The 16,177-nt window shown below is 48.3% G+C and overlaps 1 protein-coding gene across 2 annotated transcripts in view; it reads right to left on the reverse strand.

Annotated features, from left to right (window-relative positions):
* Nucleotides 1-11,591: 11,591 nt before the first annotated feature.
* LOC119437269 (40S ribosomal protein S24) overlaps nt 11,592-16,177 on the reverse strand; it is a 28,141-nt gene continuing 23,555 nt past the window's right edge. For both annotated transcript variants that reach the window (XR_005189303.2, XM_037704311.2), the window contains one exon: nt 11,592-11,670. Coding sequence is in view for 1 of the 2 variants with exons in the window: in XM_037704311.2 (XP_037560239.1) it covers nt 11,668-11,670 (3 nt within the window). In the remaining variant the exon portion in view is untranslated. The remainder of the gene's footprint in view (nt 11,671-16,177) is intronic.

Here is a 16,177-nt window from a genome sequence, read left to right on the forward strand (position 1 = left end):
ATGATGAGACGCGATCATTAGTGAGCGCATGTATTTCGGGGCCATCCGCGCTGTGTGCAGAAAAAAATGTTTAAAAACTTCGTTTGGGCATAATATATCGACTAAGAGGTATGACTACAAATGAGCTCCTACGATGTTTTGACCACTGCCGAAGCTGCCTGTATACATTTAAGCACGGGGAATGCCCAAAAGCAAACCACTGAAATTATCGCGATTTAACGCAGATCTCGCGGATTTAAAGTGAAACTGAACTTTCATTTTTTTTTTTTTTTTTGTTATTCGTATATTTGCCTTTACGGCCGGACTTCATGCTGTGATGATGCACATAAACATGCAAAAGTTGGGTCTTATAAGTTGAGAGCAGCGAAGTAACCGCGCAACGAATTATTACTTATGTAAGCTTTTGTTTTGTACATTCACATGACCGAGACTAATAATTAAAATAAATTATGGTGTTTAACATCCCTAAGCTGCACACCGGCTTATGGGGGACAATGTAACGAAAGACTCCGGAATAATTTTGTCCACCAGGGGTGCCTTACCGTGCTCCTAAAGCAGGGCAATAAGTTTCTTCTGCATTTCTCCCTTATCTGAATTTAGGCGCCGCTACTTGGTACGGCTCCACTGAGCCGCCGTATAGTTGTAGACGAAGTTCGTCTTGTGTATCGTTTAAAGCTACAGTGTAAATGGGGCGCAAATCAGTGCATTCACGACACTGTCATACAAACTTGTGTTCGAAGGCCAGTCATTTAGCGACGTATCACTTTGTCGCCGCGAAAATGTACCTCATTTCTAATAAAATGTTCGTTTTCGAGGAATAATACATTTTTGTGGATGTTTTATATACGGAAGAGGCGCACTTTTACGAAATCACAACACGCTGACTTACGGGAACCATGCAGTCGGCAACAACGTTACATTGTTGTACCGGCAAAACGGGGACGATTCTACTTCCTAAACACAGTTCGTATATGCTGTCACTTCAAAAAATAGCACTATGCCGGACTTACGATCGCAGCAGTTGATATACAAGCAGCGCTCGTATGCAGAGAGAACAGGTCGCATGAACGTTTTTTTGCCAACCAGGGGCCGTATTCTGTAACGCTTCGGTTTTCGAAGGATTCGGTTTGCGTGCAGCGATTGGTCGCCGCCTGGGTGACGCCATCGCCTCAGGGCGCGAACGCATTTTTTGATGACGTCACGCACATGTCAATCACGCGGAAACCGAATTTGTCGTCTGCTACGAAGTGAAGCCGCGCGCGCTGCTTCGGTCTGATCCGAAGCGCGGTGTGCCGTGTGCAGAGCCTGTGCGTGCCGTGTGCACGGGCGAGATCGCGGCACTCGAAGCAAAAGGACGGCGTGTGCGGTGCCTGTGGCGCCTGTTATCGCGCTTTTAGCGAGCCTCCGTGATAGACAGCGACGACCTCGACGTCGACAAGACGCCTTTGAGATGACAGACGAGGGATTCAGGTGACAATTCCGATTCTCAAAAGAGACAGCGCTCCGACTGTGCGAGGAACTTGAGTGTGTATTTTGGCCGCAACGCGAAGTTGGCGTACGACGTCCCACCTAGCGGCATAAATGGGTCAACCGAAGTAAACAAAATTCGTTAAGTCACTCACCGCCGGTACAACTCACACACGTTTCATGATGAAAAACGTAAACCTCATCAATACCATGAACAAATTATTTTTATTTACCAAGAAGCGCTCGTAAATTGCTATATTTCTACTCGGTTTGTGACGTTCACTGCCACAAAAAGAAACCTTCGTGCCGATTGGTCTCTGTCCTTTCACTTGTTTTCATTACGTCAACGGACCGCCCCAATGTGACGCCACCGCCAAACCGAATCCTTCGAAAACCGAAGCGTTGCAGAATACGGCCCCAGCACCCGCTTCGGAGGCGCGCAGATGGGAGGGGCGTTCGCGGTGACGTCACACTGTTTGCAAACAGGGAGAAGTCTATCGAGACATGTTTCTCAAACTGGATTGGACCGAATTTCGCTCAGTGCCACCGAATATTATATATTTCCTTAATTCCACAGTTTGCCCTGCGGCATGAAACAGGCGGTGTATCATATACATAGTTTGCACGTGACGTCATATCCGCCGCCTGCACCGACCGTCCGCCATCGCTAGGCATCTCGCTACTAGCCGCTGGCCCGCTGAGTTTGTGTTCGGCGTTCGCTTCTACGTGTCAGCGCCGCATGTTTGCTGTCGTGAAAGCTTTCGATGGCGATTGTTTCGGTGCAACGAAACAATCGCACACCTTCTTTGCGAGTGCCCTCGTTTCAACCCGCAGAGAGCAGCACTCTCAGCCACGATAGATCAACTGGACAAACGCCCAATAACGCAAATCAACATCCTTGGAAACTGGCCTACACGAACAACAGCGCGAGCCGCCTTGAAGGCACTGCTGCGATACTTAAAAGACAAATTGTGACTCTACACTGTGTGACGTAGGATGGGACGTTGACACTATGCAACACTACACTAGAACGCCTTCGCAGACTGCCTGACTGTGCCCACAGAAACAGTTCTGTTTTGTGTGTGTGTGTGTGTGTGTGTGTGTGTGTGTGTGTGTGTGTGTGTGTGTGTGTGGTGTGTGTGTGTGTGTGTGTGTGTGTGTGTGTGTGTGTGTGTGTGTGTGTGTGTGTGTGTGTGTGTGTGTGTGTGTGTGTGTGATTTAATTTTGTATCCTTTTTTTCCCTTTTTTATACTTATTTTCGATCTCTCTCTCTCCTGTCGAATCATTTTACCCCTCCCCCGGTACAGGGTAGCCAACCGGAGATAATCTCTGGTTAACCTCCCTGTCTTTCCTTTAGATTTTTTTTCTCTCTCTCTTTCCAGTCGATACTTCAAAAAAGAAAAAGGAAAGAAAGCCTGCGCTGTAGCGTAATTAGTGGCTATATAGTGGGTACGGCGTTGCGCTGCTAAACTGGAGCTCGCGGGTTGAATCCAGGGGCCGTATTCTGTAACGCTTCGGTTTTCGAAGGATTCGGTTTGCGTGCAGCGATTGGTCGCCGCCTGGGTGACGCCATCGCCTCAGGGCGCGAACGCATTTTTTGATGACGTCACGCACATGTCAATCACGCGGAAACCGAATTTGTCGTCTGCTACGAAGCGAAGCCGCGCGCGCTGCTTCGGTCTGATCCGAAGCGCGGTGTGCCGTGTGCAGAGCCTGTGCGTGCCGTGTGCACGGGCGAGATCGCGGCACTCGGAGCGAAATGACAGCGTGTGCGGTGCCTGTGGCGCCTGTTATCGTGGTTTTAGCGAGCCTCCGTGATAGACAGCGACAACCTCGACAAGACGCCTTTGAGATGACAGACGAGGGATTCAGACGACAATTCAGATTCTCAAAAGAGACATCGCTCCGACTGTGCGATGAACTTGAGTGTGTATTTTGGCCGCAGCGCGAAGTTAGCGTAGGACGTCCCACCTAGCGGCATAAATGGGTCAACAAACAAAATTCGTTAAGTCACTCACCGCCGGTACAACTCACAGACGTTTCATGATGAAAAACGTAAACCTCATCAATACCATGAAAAAATTATTTTTATTTACCAAGAAGCGCTCGTAAATTGCTAAATTTTTACTCGGTTTGTGACGTTCACTGCCACAAAAAGAAACCTTCGCGCCGATTGGTCTCTGTCTTTTCACTTGTTTTCATTACGTCAACGGACCGCCCCAATGTGACGCCACCGCCAAACCGAATCCTTCGAAAACCGAAGCGTTACAGAATACGGCCCCAGGTCGCGGAATTCGCGATGGGAACGAAATGGAAAAAGACTCGTGTGCTTCTGTTTAGGTTCACGTTGAAGAACCCCAGGTGGTGAAAACAAAACCGGGTGCCTCATAATCATATCGTGGTTTTCCCACGTAAAACCAAAGAATTTGTTTAAATTAAAAAAAAAGAAAGAAAAACCGGTGGCTGCGTCCTTCAGCTTTTTTCTAGGGGTGTAAACAAAATAAACTATTCCCGAGTCTGATTTCCGAGAAAAACATGTTAAGCTTATCCTATATTTCATACATAAATGTAATGCCGTTCCCAAATGTATGACCGCTCAACTCACCAGCTTATATATTATAAACGGCTGCTTTCAGTTATCCTGTGCACTATCATAACGACCATAATGAAACAATTAAAGAAACGGCATGTCTCACATACACGTAGAGAAATGTACATATCTGTTGCGTTCGTTGAAGATAAGTGTGGTACCACATGGGGCACCCTGTTTTAATGGGTTGCAAACATGGTGAGGCTGTCAAAAAAAGCTTTCCTTGTCGGAATCAAGTTAGCAGATTTACAGGCTGCCCCAAAACGGAGCGTTTATATTGAATGACAGCTAGGAACTTGTTAAGCAGGACTTATTAACGCCAGTGCGTTAATTCTCTCAGGAACTGCGCCTCTGCGCAACAGCCACGAGTCTCCGGCAGCACAATCATTCGGAATAAGTCCTCTTTTGCATCGGTCACCCACCTTTGAGACTTCAACAGTGCTGTCATGCGTTACATTCGAACGGAAACGACTATTCGGCGTCGTACAGTATATCTATAACACTTGCATATATATATATATATATATATATATATATATATATATATATATTGCAATGAAGAAGACAAGACGACGACGACGAAGCAGTCAGCAAGCAAGCCACAGTGGTGTTGGTGCTAACCACGCGCCCCAAGCTTGCGCTTGCCCGGATTTTGGCTGCTGGTCGCCTCGCCGCTTCTTGACGTTCGCCTGACGTTTCTCGCCTTCATTGAAATTTACACGTGAATAAATCACGTTGCATTTGGTTGAGGCTGCGTGGGTCCCACGCACCAACCTGGAACTCCGCTCCCGGACGCTCCCTTCGGTTCCTGCACCCATGATGGTCAACACCTCGACTCAGACTGACCTTTCGGCAGCGCCTGCCACCTGCAGCGCCGTGTATACCGTGAGCGGGATCCGCCCATCTTCAACGGCTCAGGTGACTCCGATGTTGAAGTCTGGTTGTCGACATACGAACGGGTCAGCGCCAATAACAAATAGGACGATTCAACGAAGTTGAATCACGTCATGTTTTATCTCGCGGACATCGCGCAACTGTGGTATCGCAACCACGAGACCGACATACCCACTTGGTCAGTTTTTAAGACTTCCATTTCGGACGTCTTTGGTCGGCCTACGGCCCGCAAGCTTCGCGCAGAGCAGCGCTTGCGTGAACGTGCGCAACATCCAGGGGAGAATTACACGGGCTACATCGAGGATGTGCTGAATCTCTGCAACCGCGTCAACCCCACCATGACAGAGTGGGAGAAAATCAAGCACATACTGAAGGGCATCGAGGACGACGCTTTTCAGATGCTGCTCGCTAGAAATCCCACCACGATCGCGGCACTCGTCTCTTTGTGTCAAAGCTTTGACGAGTTGCGTAGGCAGCGCACGATCGCCCGCCAAGCCCTCATGACGCCAGACACACTATCGAGCTTGCACCTAGCTGCCCACCCTGCTGATCAACAGCCGCTGCTATCTACCATCAAGGACCTCATCCGGGAAGAGGTAGCGCGTCAGCTTTCATTGCTACCTCTCATGCACGAGCCTTCGCAGTCTTTGGCTCCGGACCTTCAACACGTCATTCGGACCCAGGTTGCTGAGGCCCTCCCGCCTGTGACTCACCAACCACCCGTCACTGCGCCACTTACCTACGCTTCCGTCGCGGCTCGGCCCCCTCAACATCCTGCGCCGTATGCTCGACCTGCGATGCCGACCCATGCCTGGCCGACGACCGCGAATGCTGCGCCGCTCGCCTTCTCGAGACCTTCGGCTTTGTTCCTCCGCCGCCCCGTCGCGTGACGAACGCCAGACAGTAGGCCCATCTGCTTCGCCTGTGGTGTCGCTGGACACGTCGCCCGCCACTGTCGCCGATGTCCACCTTCGCCATTTGACGTCATGGGCAGGCAGTAGCGCACCCAGGATATTTGCCAGGGGGGGGGGGGGGGGGGGGGGGGGGGTTGACAGTTTGCCAATACCATCTAAACAGCACTAATTTCGATTTCTTCACAGCAAATTGTCAAAAAAATGCGCTTTTTGCGAGTGTGCAGACGATTGCGCGTCTTACATCTTAGTTGCAGTACTCAAATGCCTAAGGAAAGAAAAGGGGTTAAACAAAAGGGGGGGTTAAGTCGGCCTCAGGGGGGGGGGGGGTTACAACCCCCGAATCCCCCCCCCCCGTCGGTGCGCCACTGTGGGCAGGCCTGTTCCTTCGTCTGCCCGGTCGCCACCAAGGTACGTCCCTGACGAGCAACCAGCCTCTGCTAACCGCCGGTCCCTATCTCCGCGACGACGCTCTCTATCACCCATGCGTCGCCGACTGATCGCTGCAGTTCCGGAGGCAAAAGCTGCATGCGCGTCGAACTGCCCAAGGCCTCCATCTATTTCGCCGCAAAACATTATCGACGTCGACGTTGAAGGAACCGCCGCATTAGCGCTTATTGACACGGGGGCCGCTGTTTCGGTTATCTGCGAAAACCTATGCCGCAAGATCAAAAAAAGTGACCACGTCGCTCTCGGGACTAATGCTCCGCACTGCCAGCTCACAGTGCATTGCGCCTTCAGCTGTTTGCACCGCACGTGTCGCTATTCAAGGTGAACTTTATGTGATCGAGTTTTTCGTGCTGCCGTCATGCTCTCACGACGTTATTCTCGGATGGGACTTCCTTTTACGTCATCGCGCCGTGATAGACTGCTCCCGTGCAGAAGTGGCCCTTACGCCACTGCAAACCTCTCTTTCGATGGATAATCATCCCGACGCTCACAAACTGGTCGTTGCTGCGGACATAGATATTGCCCCTAAAACGTCGATCCTTGTGCCTCTGTCCTGTACGGCCGCCCCTGACGGAACTGTTCTGTTTGGCCCATCGGAGGTACTACTCCGCCGTCGCGGCTTACGACTGTCGTTTGCTGTACTTACAGTTGAGTGCTACTACTATGTTCGTTTCCAACTGGCTCCCATCCTCCGTTACATTACTTCGTGGGGAATCTTTGGGTTACATTCAAGGTGCTGATCTCCTGCGCTCCCTTGAGTTTGCAGAGGACCAACCCCACCTTCAACTGAATGCCATGACATCACCTGTTCCCAAACCTTCGGGTCCAGTTTCCACCCTTCTACTGCTGCCGATCTATCGTCAACACAACGCAGCGAACTCCTGGCCCTTCTTCGAGACTTCCGCTCCTCCTTCGATTGCGCTCAACCATCTTTAGGTCGTACAACAAGCGTCACACACCACATTAACACCGGTTCCCATGCGCCCTTACACCAACGACCATACCGAGTTTCTGCGGCAGAACGGCGTATTATCAATGAACAAGTGGATGATATGCTTACGCGTGGTGTCATTCAGCCGTCCCAGAGCCCCTGGTCCTCTCCTGTTGTACTTGTGCGCAAAAAGGATGGATCTATCAGATTCTGTGCTGACTACCGCCGCCTCATTAAGATAACTCGGAAGGATGTATACCCGTTGCCCCACATCGATGATGCTCTCGACTGTTCGCAAGGGGCAGAATATTTCTCGTCACTGGATTTGCGCTCGGGTTACTGGCAAGTTCCAATGGCCAACCCTGACCGACCTAAGACGGCTTTTGTCACTACTGACGGACTGTATGAGTTTAACGTCATGCCGTTCGGATTGTGCAACGCCCCAGCTACTATCGAACGGATGATGGATAACATCCTTCGTGGCTACAAGTGGAATACCTGCCTCTGCTACCTTGACGACATCGTCGTTTTTTCTCGCGATTTTCCAACTCACCTTGTTCGTCTTCGTGCGATTCTCACGTGCCTCGCCTCTGCTGGCCTTCAACTTAACATAAAGAAGTGCCACATTGCTGCACGCCAGTTGACGATACTAGGCCATGTCGTCTGCAAGGAGGGCGTTCTTCCAGACCCCGCGAAGCTCCGTGCCGTAGCCGAATATCCCAAGCCCAATTCCTTGAAAACACTTAGAAGTTTCATTGGGCTGTGCTCGTATTTTCGTCGATTTGTGCCCGACTTTGCTACCATCATCGCGCCTCTTACCAACCTTCTGACCGCCTCTAACGGCCTGTCTGCTTGATCAACAGAATGCGACGAATCTTTTCGAACGCTACGGCGCTTACTAACGTCGCCACCAATACTTCGTCACTTTGACCCTAATGCGCCTACGGAGATCCATACTGACGCCATCGGTGTTGGCCTTGGTGCGGTATTGGCTCAAAAAACACCAGAATACCAAGAATACGTCGTTGCCTACGCGAGTCGAACGCTCAAGAAAGCCGAGTGTAATTTTTCTGTCACCGAGAAAGAGTGCCTCGCCATAATTTGCATGGGCTTTGGCTAAGTTTCATCCGTACCTTTATGGCCGCCCTTTCGACGTCGTCACGGACCATCATGCTCTATGCTGGCTCTCGTCGCTGACAGATCCCTCGGGACGCCTCGGTCGTTGGGCGCTTCGCCTGCAAAACTACGACATCCTTGTTGTGTACCGATCCGGCCGCAAACACTCGGACGCTGATGCACTGTCCCGCTCGCCGCTAGCGTCTGACACGGATTCCCCGTCAGCGTCTTCGGCTCCCTTGTCGCCTATTGACTTCGCAGACATGTCGTCGGAGCAACGCAAGGGTGCGTGGATTTGTCAACTCCTTGACTTTCTCATTGACCCATCCACTTATCCCGTCGCCAAGCCGCCCATTTCACTATTCGCGACGATCTCCTTTATCGCCGGAGTTACGTGTCTGATGGCCGAACGTGGCTTCTAGTTGTACCTCGCCACATGCGCGCGGACATATGCGCTGCTTTCCACACTGACCCACAAAGCGCTCACGCCGGCGTTCTCAAGACCTACAATCGCCTGCGGCAGCGATTCTACTGGCGCGGAATGTATGCATTTGTGTGCAAGTACATACGTGCTTGCACTGCCTGTCAGCGGCGCAAGACTCCACCTCAACGCCCGGCCGGTACACTTCAGCCTCTCCCTTGCCCGGCCCGTCCATTCGACCGCGTCGATATCGACTTATACGGCCCGCTTCCCTCGACCACTCTGGGAATAGGTGGTTAATTGTCGGCGTGGACCACCTCACGCGTTACGCCGACTGCAGCTTTGCCCACAGCCACAGCAAGCGACGTTGCGTTTTTCATCTTACGCAACTTCGTACTGCGCCACGGTGCTCCCCGTGAACTTTTAAGCGACAGGGGACGTGTTTTCCTGTCTGGTGCTATTGAAGCCTTGCTCGTTCAGTGTAACATCGTTCATCGCATGACAAGTGCATATCATCCGCAAACTAATGGCCTCACTGAGCGATTTAATCGCATTCTGGGGGATATGCTGACTATGTACACGGCGTCACACCAGACCAATTGGTACACCGTCCTTCCATTCGTCAGAAATGCGTACAACACTGCTACGCACGCGACTATACAGGATTCTCGCCGTTCATTCTCTTGTATGGACGTGAGCCATCATGCACGCTGGACACTATGCTTCCCTACACACCTGACTCATCTGAGTACACTGCAATTTCTGATGTCGCCAAGTGTGCCGAAGATTGTCGACAATTGGCCCTTTCATTGACAACCGAGGACCAAGGTCACCAGAAGCTCAGGCACGACACCGACCTATCTCTCACTACTTTCGCGACCGGTGCCCTAGTTTGGCTTTGGATTCCTCCGAGTACGCCTGGCCTTTCGTCTAAATTATTGGCCCGATATCATAGGCCCTACCGCATTCTCGCTCGGACATCTCCAGACGTTGAGCCTTTGACACCGTCCCAAGACTTACGTCGTCGTGGTCGAGAAATCGTTCACGTGAGTCGCCTCAAGCCCTATTATGACCCCTCTTACTGTCAACGCCAGGATGGCTACGCTATTTCCCGGGGGCCAATGTAATGAAGACAAGACGACGACGAAGAAGCCAGCTAGCAAGCCAGTGTTGGTGCTAACCACGCGCCCCGAGCTTGCGCTTGCCCGGATTTTGGCTGCTGGTCGCCTCGCCGCTTCTTGACGTTTCTCGCCTTCATTGACGTTTACACGTGAGTAAATCACGTTGCAATATATATATATATATATATATATGGTTTTGCCTGCTACGACTATTTCTGCGATTGAGAGTTTTATGTGCAGTATTCACTAATAAGTGTGTTTGTTACTGCAAACACGTGCGCTTTTCCGGTCGGGAGTTCACTTTTTCAATTAGTGCAGTTAGAATATTTATTTTTCCCCTACATATATATATCGTAAAATATGTCTATGTACCCTTTGATTGAATTACCTAGGAACACATTGGTCATTCTTCGCGCCACGCAGTTAATAAACCTGCTTTATTTCACTCTAATATTGTTTTTTACGACCATTGTCCCTCATCAACATCCACCAACAAGCACGCTTAGAATGACACGATATCAATAATAAAATTTTCTTACGTAGCTTCATGTTGCAGAGATACAAGTTACTTTTAGAAGAGAGTGGTAAAAACAGTAGTTCACCTGGCTAAAACTACATTTGGTACCGGCCGTCAAGAGCCATGGGCGCACCAAAGCAACTAAAGCATTAAAAAAAAAAAAACGTACTGCACAGACGTTCTGCGAGAAAAACTAGACGTCCGCCAGCGTCCGCGCGCTCGCTAGCAGACGACGCGCTTGACAACGACAGAAAAATTAAAGACGTCGCATTGTATAATCCATGCCTCAAATATATATGTTTGGCAAAACGATGCACACATAAATTTGCAGTTGAAATAAAGCACTATTTTAAGAGCGTACAGTGTGCAATCGGCCTTGGCACCCGCAGCGAAAGTACGTTGAATATGCCGCGGAGCGCGTCTCCGCCCCATTCCAGTTAAAGCCCAAGTTCGTTCGCAGCGCCCTCGCACGCGGCGCCTCAGCGACAGAGCGCTGTGGCGATCGACGCCGATCTGCCACAGCAAGGAGGTCGCAATGGCGATATCAGAGTGCATTGCTCGCGAAATTCAAGGAAGGAAAAAAATTCCAGGACTTTCAAGGGCCTTGAAAACTCACTTCTCAATTTCAAGGATTTTCAAGGACCTGTACGCACCCTGTGTGACCAAATAAACGGACCACTTCCGCGGCATATACAGGGTGTTTCAGCAAACAAAATTTTTTTCAAAAAGTAGCCTGTGGCAGATAGCACAATTCTAGTTCACGAGCTGGTCTACTCGAAGAGGAAGCCATTACTTGCACTAGAAATTGAAATGCATAATCGACTAACAAAAATTTGCTAATTAAGTTTTTAACTCATAACCTTATGGCCCATATTGCAATTTACAAATTCTAGCCGTGAAGTTCGCAAGGTGGATCCACGTGAAACGAATTCTCAGGATGACACCAGTTTCCCAAGATTAATTCCCAAACTTTGCGGAGAAATGCATTGGCGTTCCAGGTAATTTCTTAACAAAACATCCTTTTATGCATTGATGCACAAAAGTGTCAAACTTGATGTGAGAAAACAGTCACTGACCGATTTTCTCATTTTTCGCAAACATTGCATAACCTGCCAACTGCCCCTTACGAGCCTAACCATGCACACTATTGTACAAGTGAAGTAGAAACAGGTGTTGTGCGCCATCCACATTTATTGAGGTGGCCAAATGTACACGTGGCGGCGCAACCATTCTTGGGGTGGGTCCCAGGTCACTGAAAAAGATAGGGCACACAGTTAATTTTATGCAAACTGACATTTTTGCATAATCATGCAGCCTACATTGACTACACTTTCAATTTGGGCTGAAGACAGGCAAAAGAGTGATCCTTGGTTCAGCAAGCCTCAAGAAACTGTTCTCATTTTTTTTTTGTGCAGCATTAAAATTGGCAGTAAACCAGTCCTTGCCACCTATTACTCGGACAGCGATTTTCTGCTCAGCTTGCAACGTGAGAAAGGTTCTGCGTCAGCCACCTACACTAATAACTTGCAAATTTATGGGGTTTTACAAGCCAAAACCACAATTTGATTATGAGGCACGCCGTAAAAGGGGACTCCGGAATAATTTCAACCACCTGGGGTTCTTTAACATGCACCTAAATCTAAGTACACGGGTGTGTTCGCATTTTGCCCCCATCGAAATGCGGCCGCCGTGGGCGGTTTTTTTCGATCCCACGACCATAGCCACTAAGCAACCCCGGCAGGTAATGTTGCACACCACCTTATTCCAGCCCACACTGAAATGAATGAGTGCCATAAGTAGGGCATAAGAGCTCCAATTGAAAATGACAACCATTATCAGTGAACACACCACAAATATCACTGTAAACTCATTTGCCTGCTGGCAGAGATAAAAAAAAAAAGGTTTTATGAGAAACTGATTCAAAATATAATGTAGTTAAATTGTCAGTGCAAAATAAGCACTGCTGGCTCACAATACTGCAACTGCTTGCACGATCACCAAGTAAATTTCCACATGTTATTAAAATTGCAAGAGGAGCCTCTAAACATGCCTCTTCAACTGAAAATTCCAGTTGTCTTAACACATGTTACAGAAAAAATTTGCATTTAGATAATTAAAAAATGGCCCCATTTAGGTGCTGAAAGACATCAGTAATGTTCACTTAGGAAAGAAACCACAAACGACAGTAATTAAACAAATTAATCATGTAAGAATGTGCAGATAATTTCAATGTGAGACATCCAGTGGCTCAAAGTTAGAAAAGCAAGAGTAGGAAACACAGCTTGCATAGACTGCTGCACATAACCTCAAAAAGTAACCTGGGCCATATTCTGGAAATATCCCAGTCTGGGTACCACGTTCAGCAGAAAGTAACAGAACCAGCAGATGCAGGTGAGAAAAATTTGCTGACAGACACATCTTGTAAATGGTGTCAACTTTCTGCATGAAGGCACCCTAGAAAAACCTACACCACATTCTCAGCAACTTCAAGTGCTCCTAACTGTGAATACAGCATACCAGCAAGGTGCATGGCAGTAAGCTCGAAACTCAAGTAAGTAAAACATATTGCACAGACGTTCACCGAACATCACCTACACCTACTGCATGCATTTGCTATATTTGTTGACAGTGACACAGCAAATATTTTGTTTAGAGCTCTTCACATATTGGACAGAATGGCAGATTCAGATAATTAGCTTTGAGGGTACACCACATGTTACTATTTCTTGCCTAGAGCAACATAACATGGCAGTGAAGAGGGCAGGTGCCATTCATTCTGTATAGGCTTCAACGCTGTCTTGCTGCAAAAATATCTCGTTTACCATACCCAGTAAGACTACATGTATAGTATACTCTGTTTCGCACAAAGTAGGCAACGCTACGGAGGCCAGACAGACTTCTCTAACTACTCGTATCTGGGAACAAAAAATATTGCATCACATACAGTAAAACCTCGTTATAACGAACTTGAAGGGGGAGCCAGAATTACTCTTGTTATATTGTTATTGCATGTACTGAAACTATGAATCTCAATGAGGATTTCAAGGGGAATATCGTTTCGTTGTAACGAGGTTTGACTGTTTTAGGTATGCACCATAAAATTCGATGGAAAATTAGGTCTCATACATGATGTATTCATTACATGAAAGAACCCGACATGGTAGCCTGGCGACTATGCCGCTGCATGCGTTTGGTCCCGGCTGCGGCATCGCCAAGGGGGTGGGAAAGCAAGAGCGCCTGTGTACCGTGCATCAGGTGCACGTTAAAGAACCTTCAGGTGGTCAAAATCAATACAGTGCAAGTCGTAATTAGATAGTGGTTTCGGCATGTAAAAGCCCAGAATTTAACCCTTTATTGACTAATATTGCCTACAGGCAACATACCCCAAAAAATGTTTTGTTTTTCCTTTCTATGTGCAGAGCTTCGACATCGAGTGCAAACATATTGGCTAAATGCTGCCATGAAGCCACATGCCAAAGCAAGGTTCTCTGCCATTCAAAGTTTCATTATCTCCTAGGGAACCCCACCCCTGCATGTTGATCGCGATTTGAGCTTGCGGATTGCATATCCCGTGATTACACGTCACCAATTCCCGTGCCACTCATTCGGTCAGCGCAAAGGGCTTCGTGATACAGGGGAGACCCAAATCATCAATGGGATTTCCAGCTCACATTTGTGAGGGCTGCCCCATCCATGTTGTCACGTGAATGCTAGCAGCGGTGTGATCCGATTCACATATGTCACGTGAGTGATTTGTCCGCGGTCACATCCGTCATGTGAATCGACCGTCGAAGAGCTGCTGGCTGAAGATGTGACATCAACGAGCCATGCAACCACAAATGGACTTTTTACAAAGCTCTGTGCACTGTATGCTGTTATTTCCATAGGGTATATGAGTGCGTATAACCCCCCCGCTGTTATAATTGGGAGTGCGGGTTATATGGGTATGGTATGAAGTAGAGCGAGACTTCTACGGCTGCACTACTCGTGTAGCTTTTACAGTGTTTCCTGCCCTGCATGAAACGAAGTACAGTGGAATCTTGTTGATACGATCTTCACGGGAACCAGAAAATAAAGCGTATCATCCGAAAATTGTATTTGTGGAGTCTCACACGTGCTCTTGGGACAAAACCACACCAACCATACAACCACGCGGCGAAGCCGGATTACAGGAGCCATGCGGGGAAAACATCAGGGGACGCGAGAGTCGCGCCCCTGATGAAAAACGTATTATCCCGAGAAACATAATATACAGAATGGTATCAACGAGGTTCCATTGTACAAGTGCCGAGGAAGGTCTTGGCTCCACTTGACCTTCTAGGTGAAGGACACCAAGTTGTCTATCTTGATTGCTAAATTGTCTGCTACTACATCCTACCAATATGAATACATGCTCCAGCCACATGGTATACACCACTGAGTACGATAGACATGAGTGTTAATTTGCAGCAGGTGCTAATGTCCTGCAGAGGAAGGCTTCATCAAGCAATACAGGTGGCACTGAAATTTCGTGCTACTACCCCTAGCAACAGTTGCACAAAGCAGCACCTGTGCCCTGCTGCAACAACAATAATACTGCAAGCGTTTGGCGCTGCAATGGACCTACAGAACTTTCTCAGGCTGGGTCATTTCACGCGAAACGTCCGAAACCCCAAAAGTGACTTTCAATGATTCTTTTGAAAAACATTTGGCTAGTTGGCGATTGTGCGAATGAAGCTTCACCAAAGTATTTCTCTTGAAAATAAAAACTTTTGGTCCCCTAAGCGCTATTAAGTTTACACAAAGCAAAAGTTTGTTGGAATTTATTGCTTTTGCTTCTTCAAAGAAATTTCAAGGAGTGCTACATGACCCAAGAAATACTCCGGGGAAACCTCATTCACATAATTGTTTTAACGGAATTGGCAAAGGGTGCTTTTGAGGCTTGATCTTTCACATGGAATGGCTCAGCTGCAAATACCAACAAGCTAACACACTTGATCATTTTGTGACATTGACATGGTTCGACCAGCCAACAAGCACCACTCTTAAGCGACTTGAGTTTTCTTGCAGCCCTGTCCTTACAGCAGCACACTTCACGAGTGCCAACAGCTAGCAGAAAAAAGGAACAAAGCACAGAGAGGGGCTATGGAAGGGAGCTCTGTAGAAAGCTATAGGTGGCACACTGCGGGGGCATTAGTTGCAGTGCCAAATGAATTATGAGATGGGTAAGTTGCACTCCTGTCCATTTCCCTTCATGGTTTGCACATTTTCCTGTCAAATGACAGTTTCACCCACAGGGACTTCTGTCATGTACCCTGGCCTTTTCCCAACATATGTCGTTCATGTTGGAGAAACCTTGCATTTTTCTTGGCCAAACACACCACCATCCACTAGACACTGCTGGCTGGGAGTGCAATGCTCCCCCACCATGTAGGTAACTAAGAGAGCACATTAAAGTTATGCTAGTTTTGGCAGCTTACAGTTCGCACCGAGACAATAGGCAGTAGAATGTCCCATGTCAAGGGGCCCACTGAATTAGTGAGGTGCCAAGCAAGAAGTACAGGCCGTGCAAGAGTGAAAGTGCTGAGCGGCTGCTCAAGAATGTGACCATTCCAGAATATGGTCCAACATGAAAGACACACCAGACTGCATCATCATTTTACATCATTTTACCTACTACAGCTATGTACTACAGTAGAGCCCAATTGCAAAACACCACCAACTAAGTAAAACCACAGAACTGATTTTTTTAAACATAAAAATGTTTTACAGGGAATAGC

The sequence above is a fragment of the Dermacentor silvarum genome, chromosome 1 (assembly GCF_013339745.2).
Source record: "Dermacentor silvarum isolate Dsil-2018 chromosome 1, BIME_Dsil_1.4, whole genome shotgun sequence".
Taxonomy (NCBI): Eukaryota; Metazoa; Arthropoda; class Arachnida; order Ixodida; family Ixodidae; genus Dermacentor; species Dermacentor silvarum.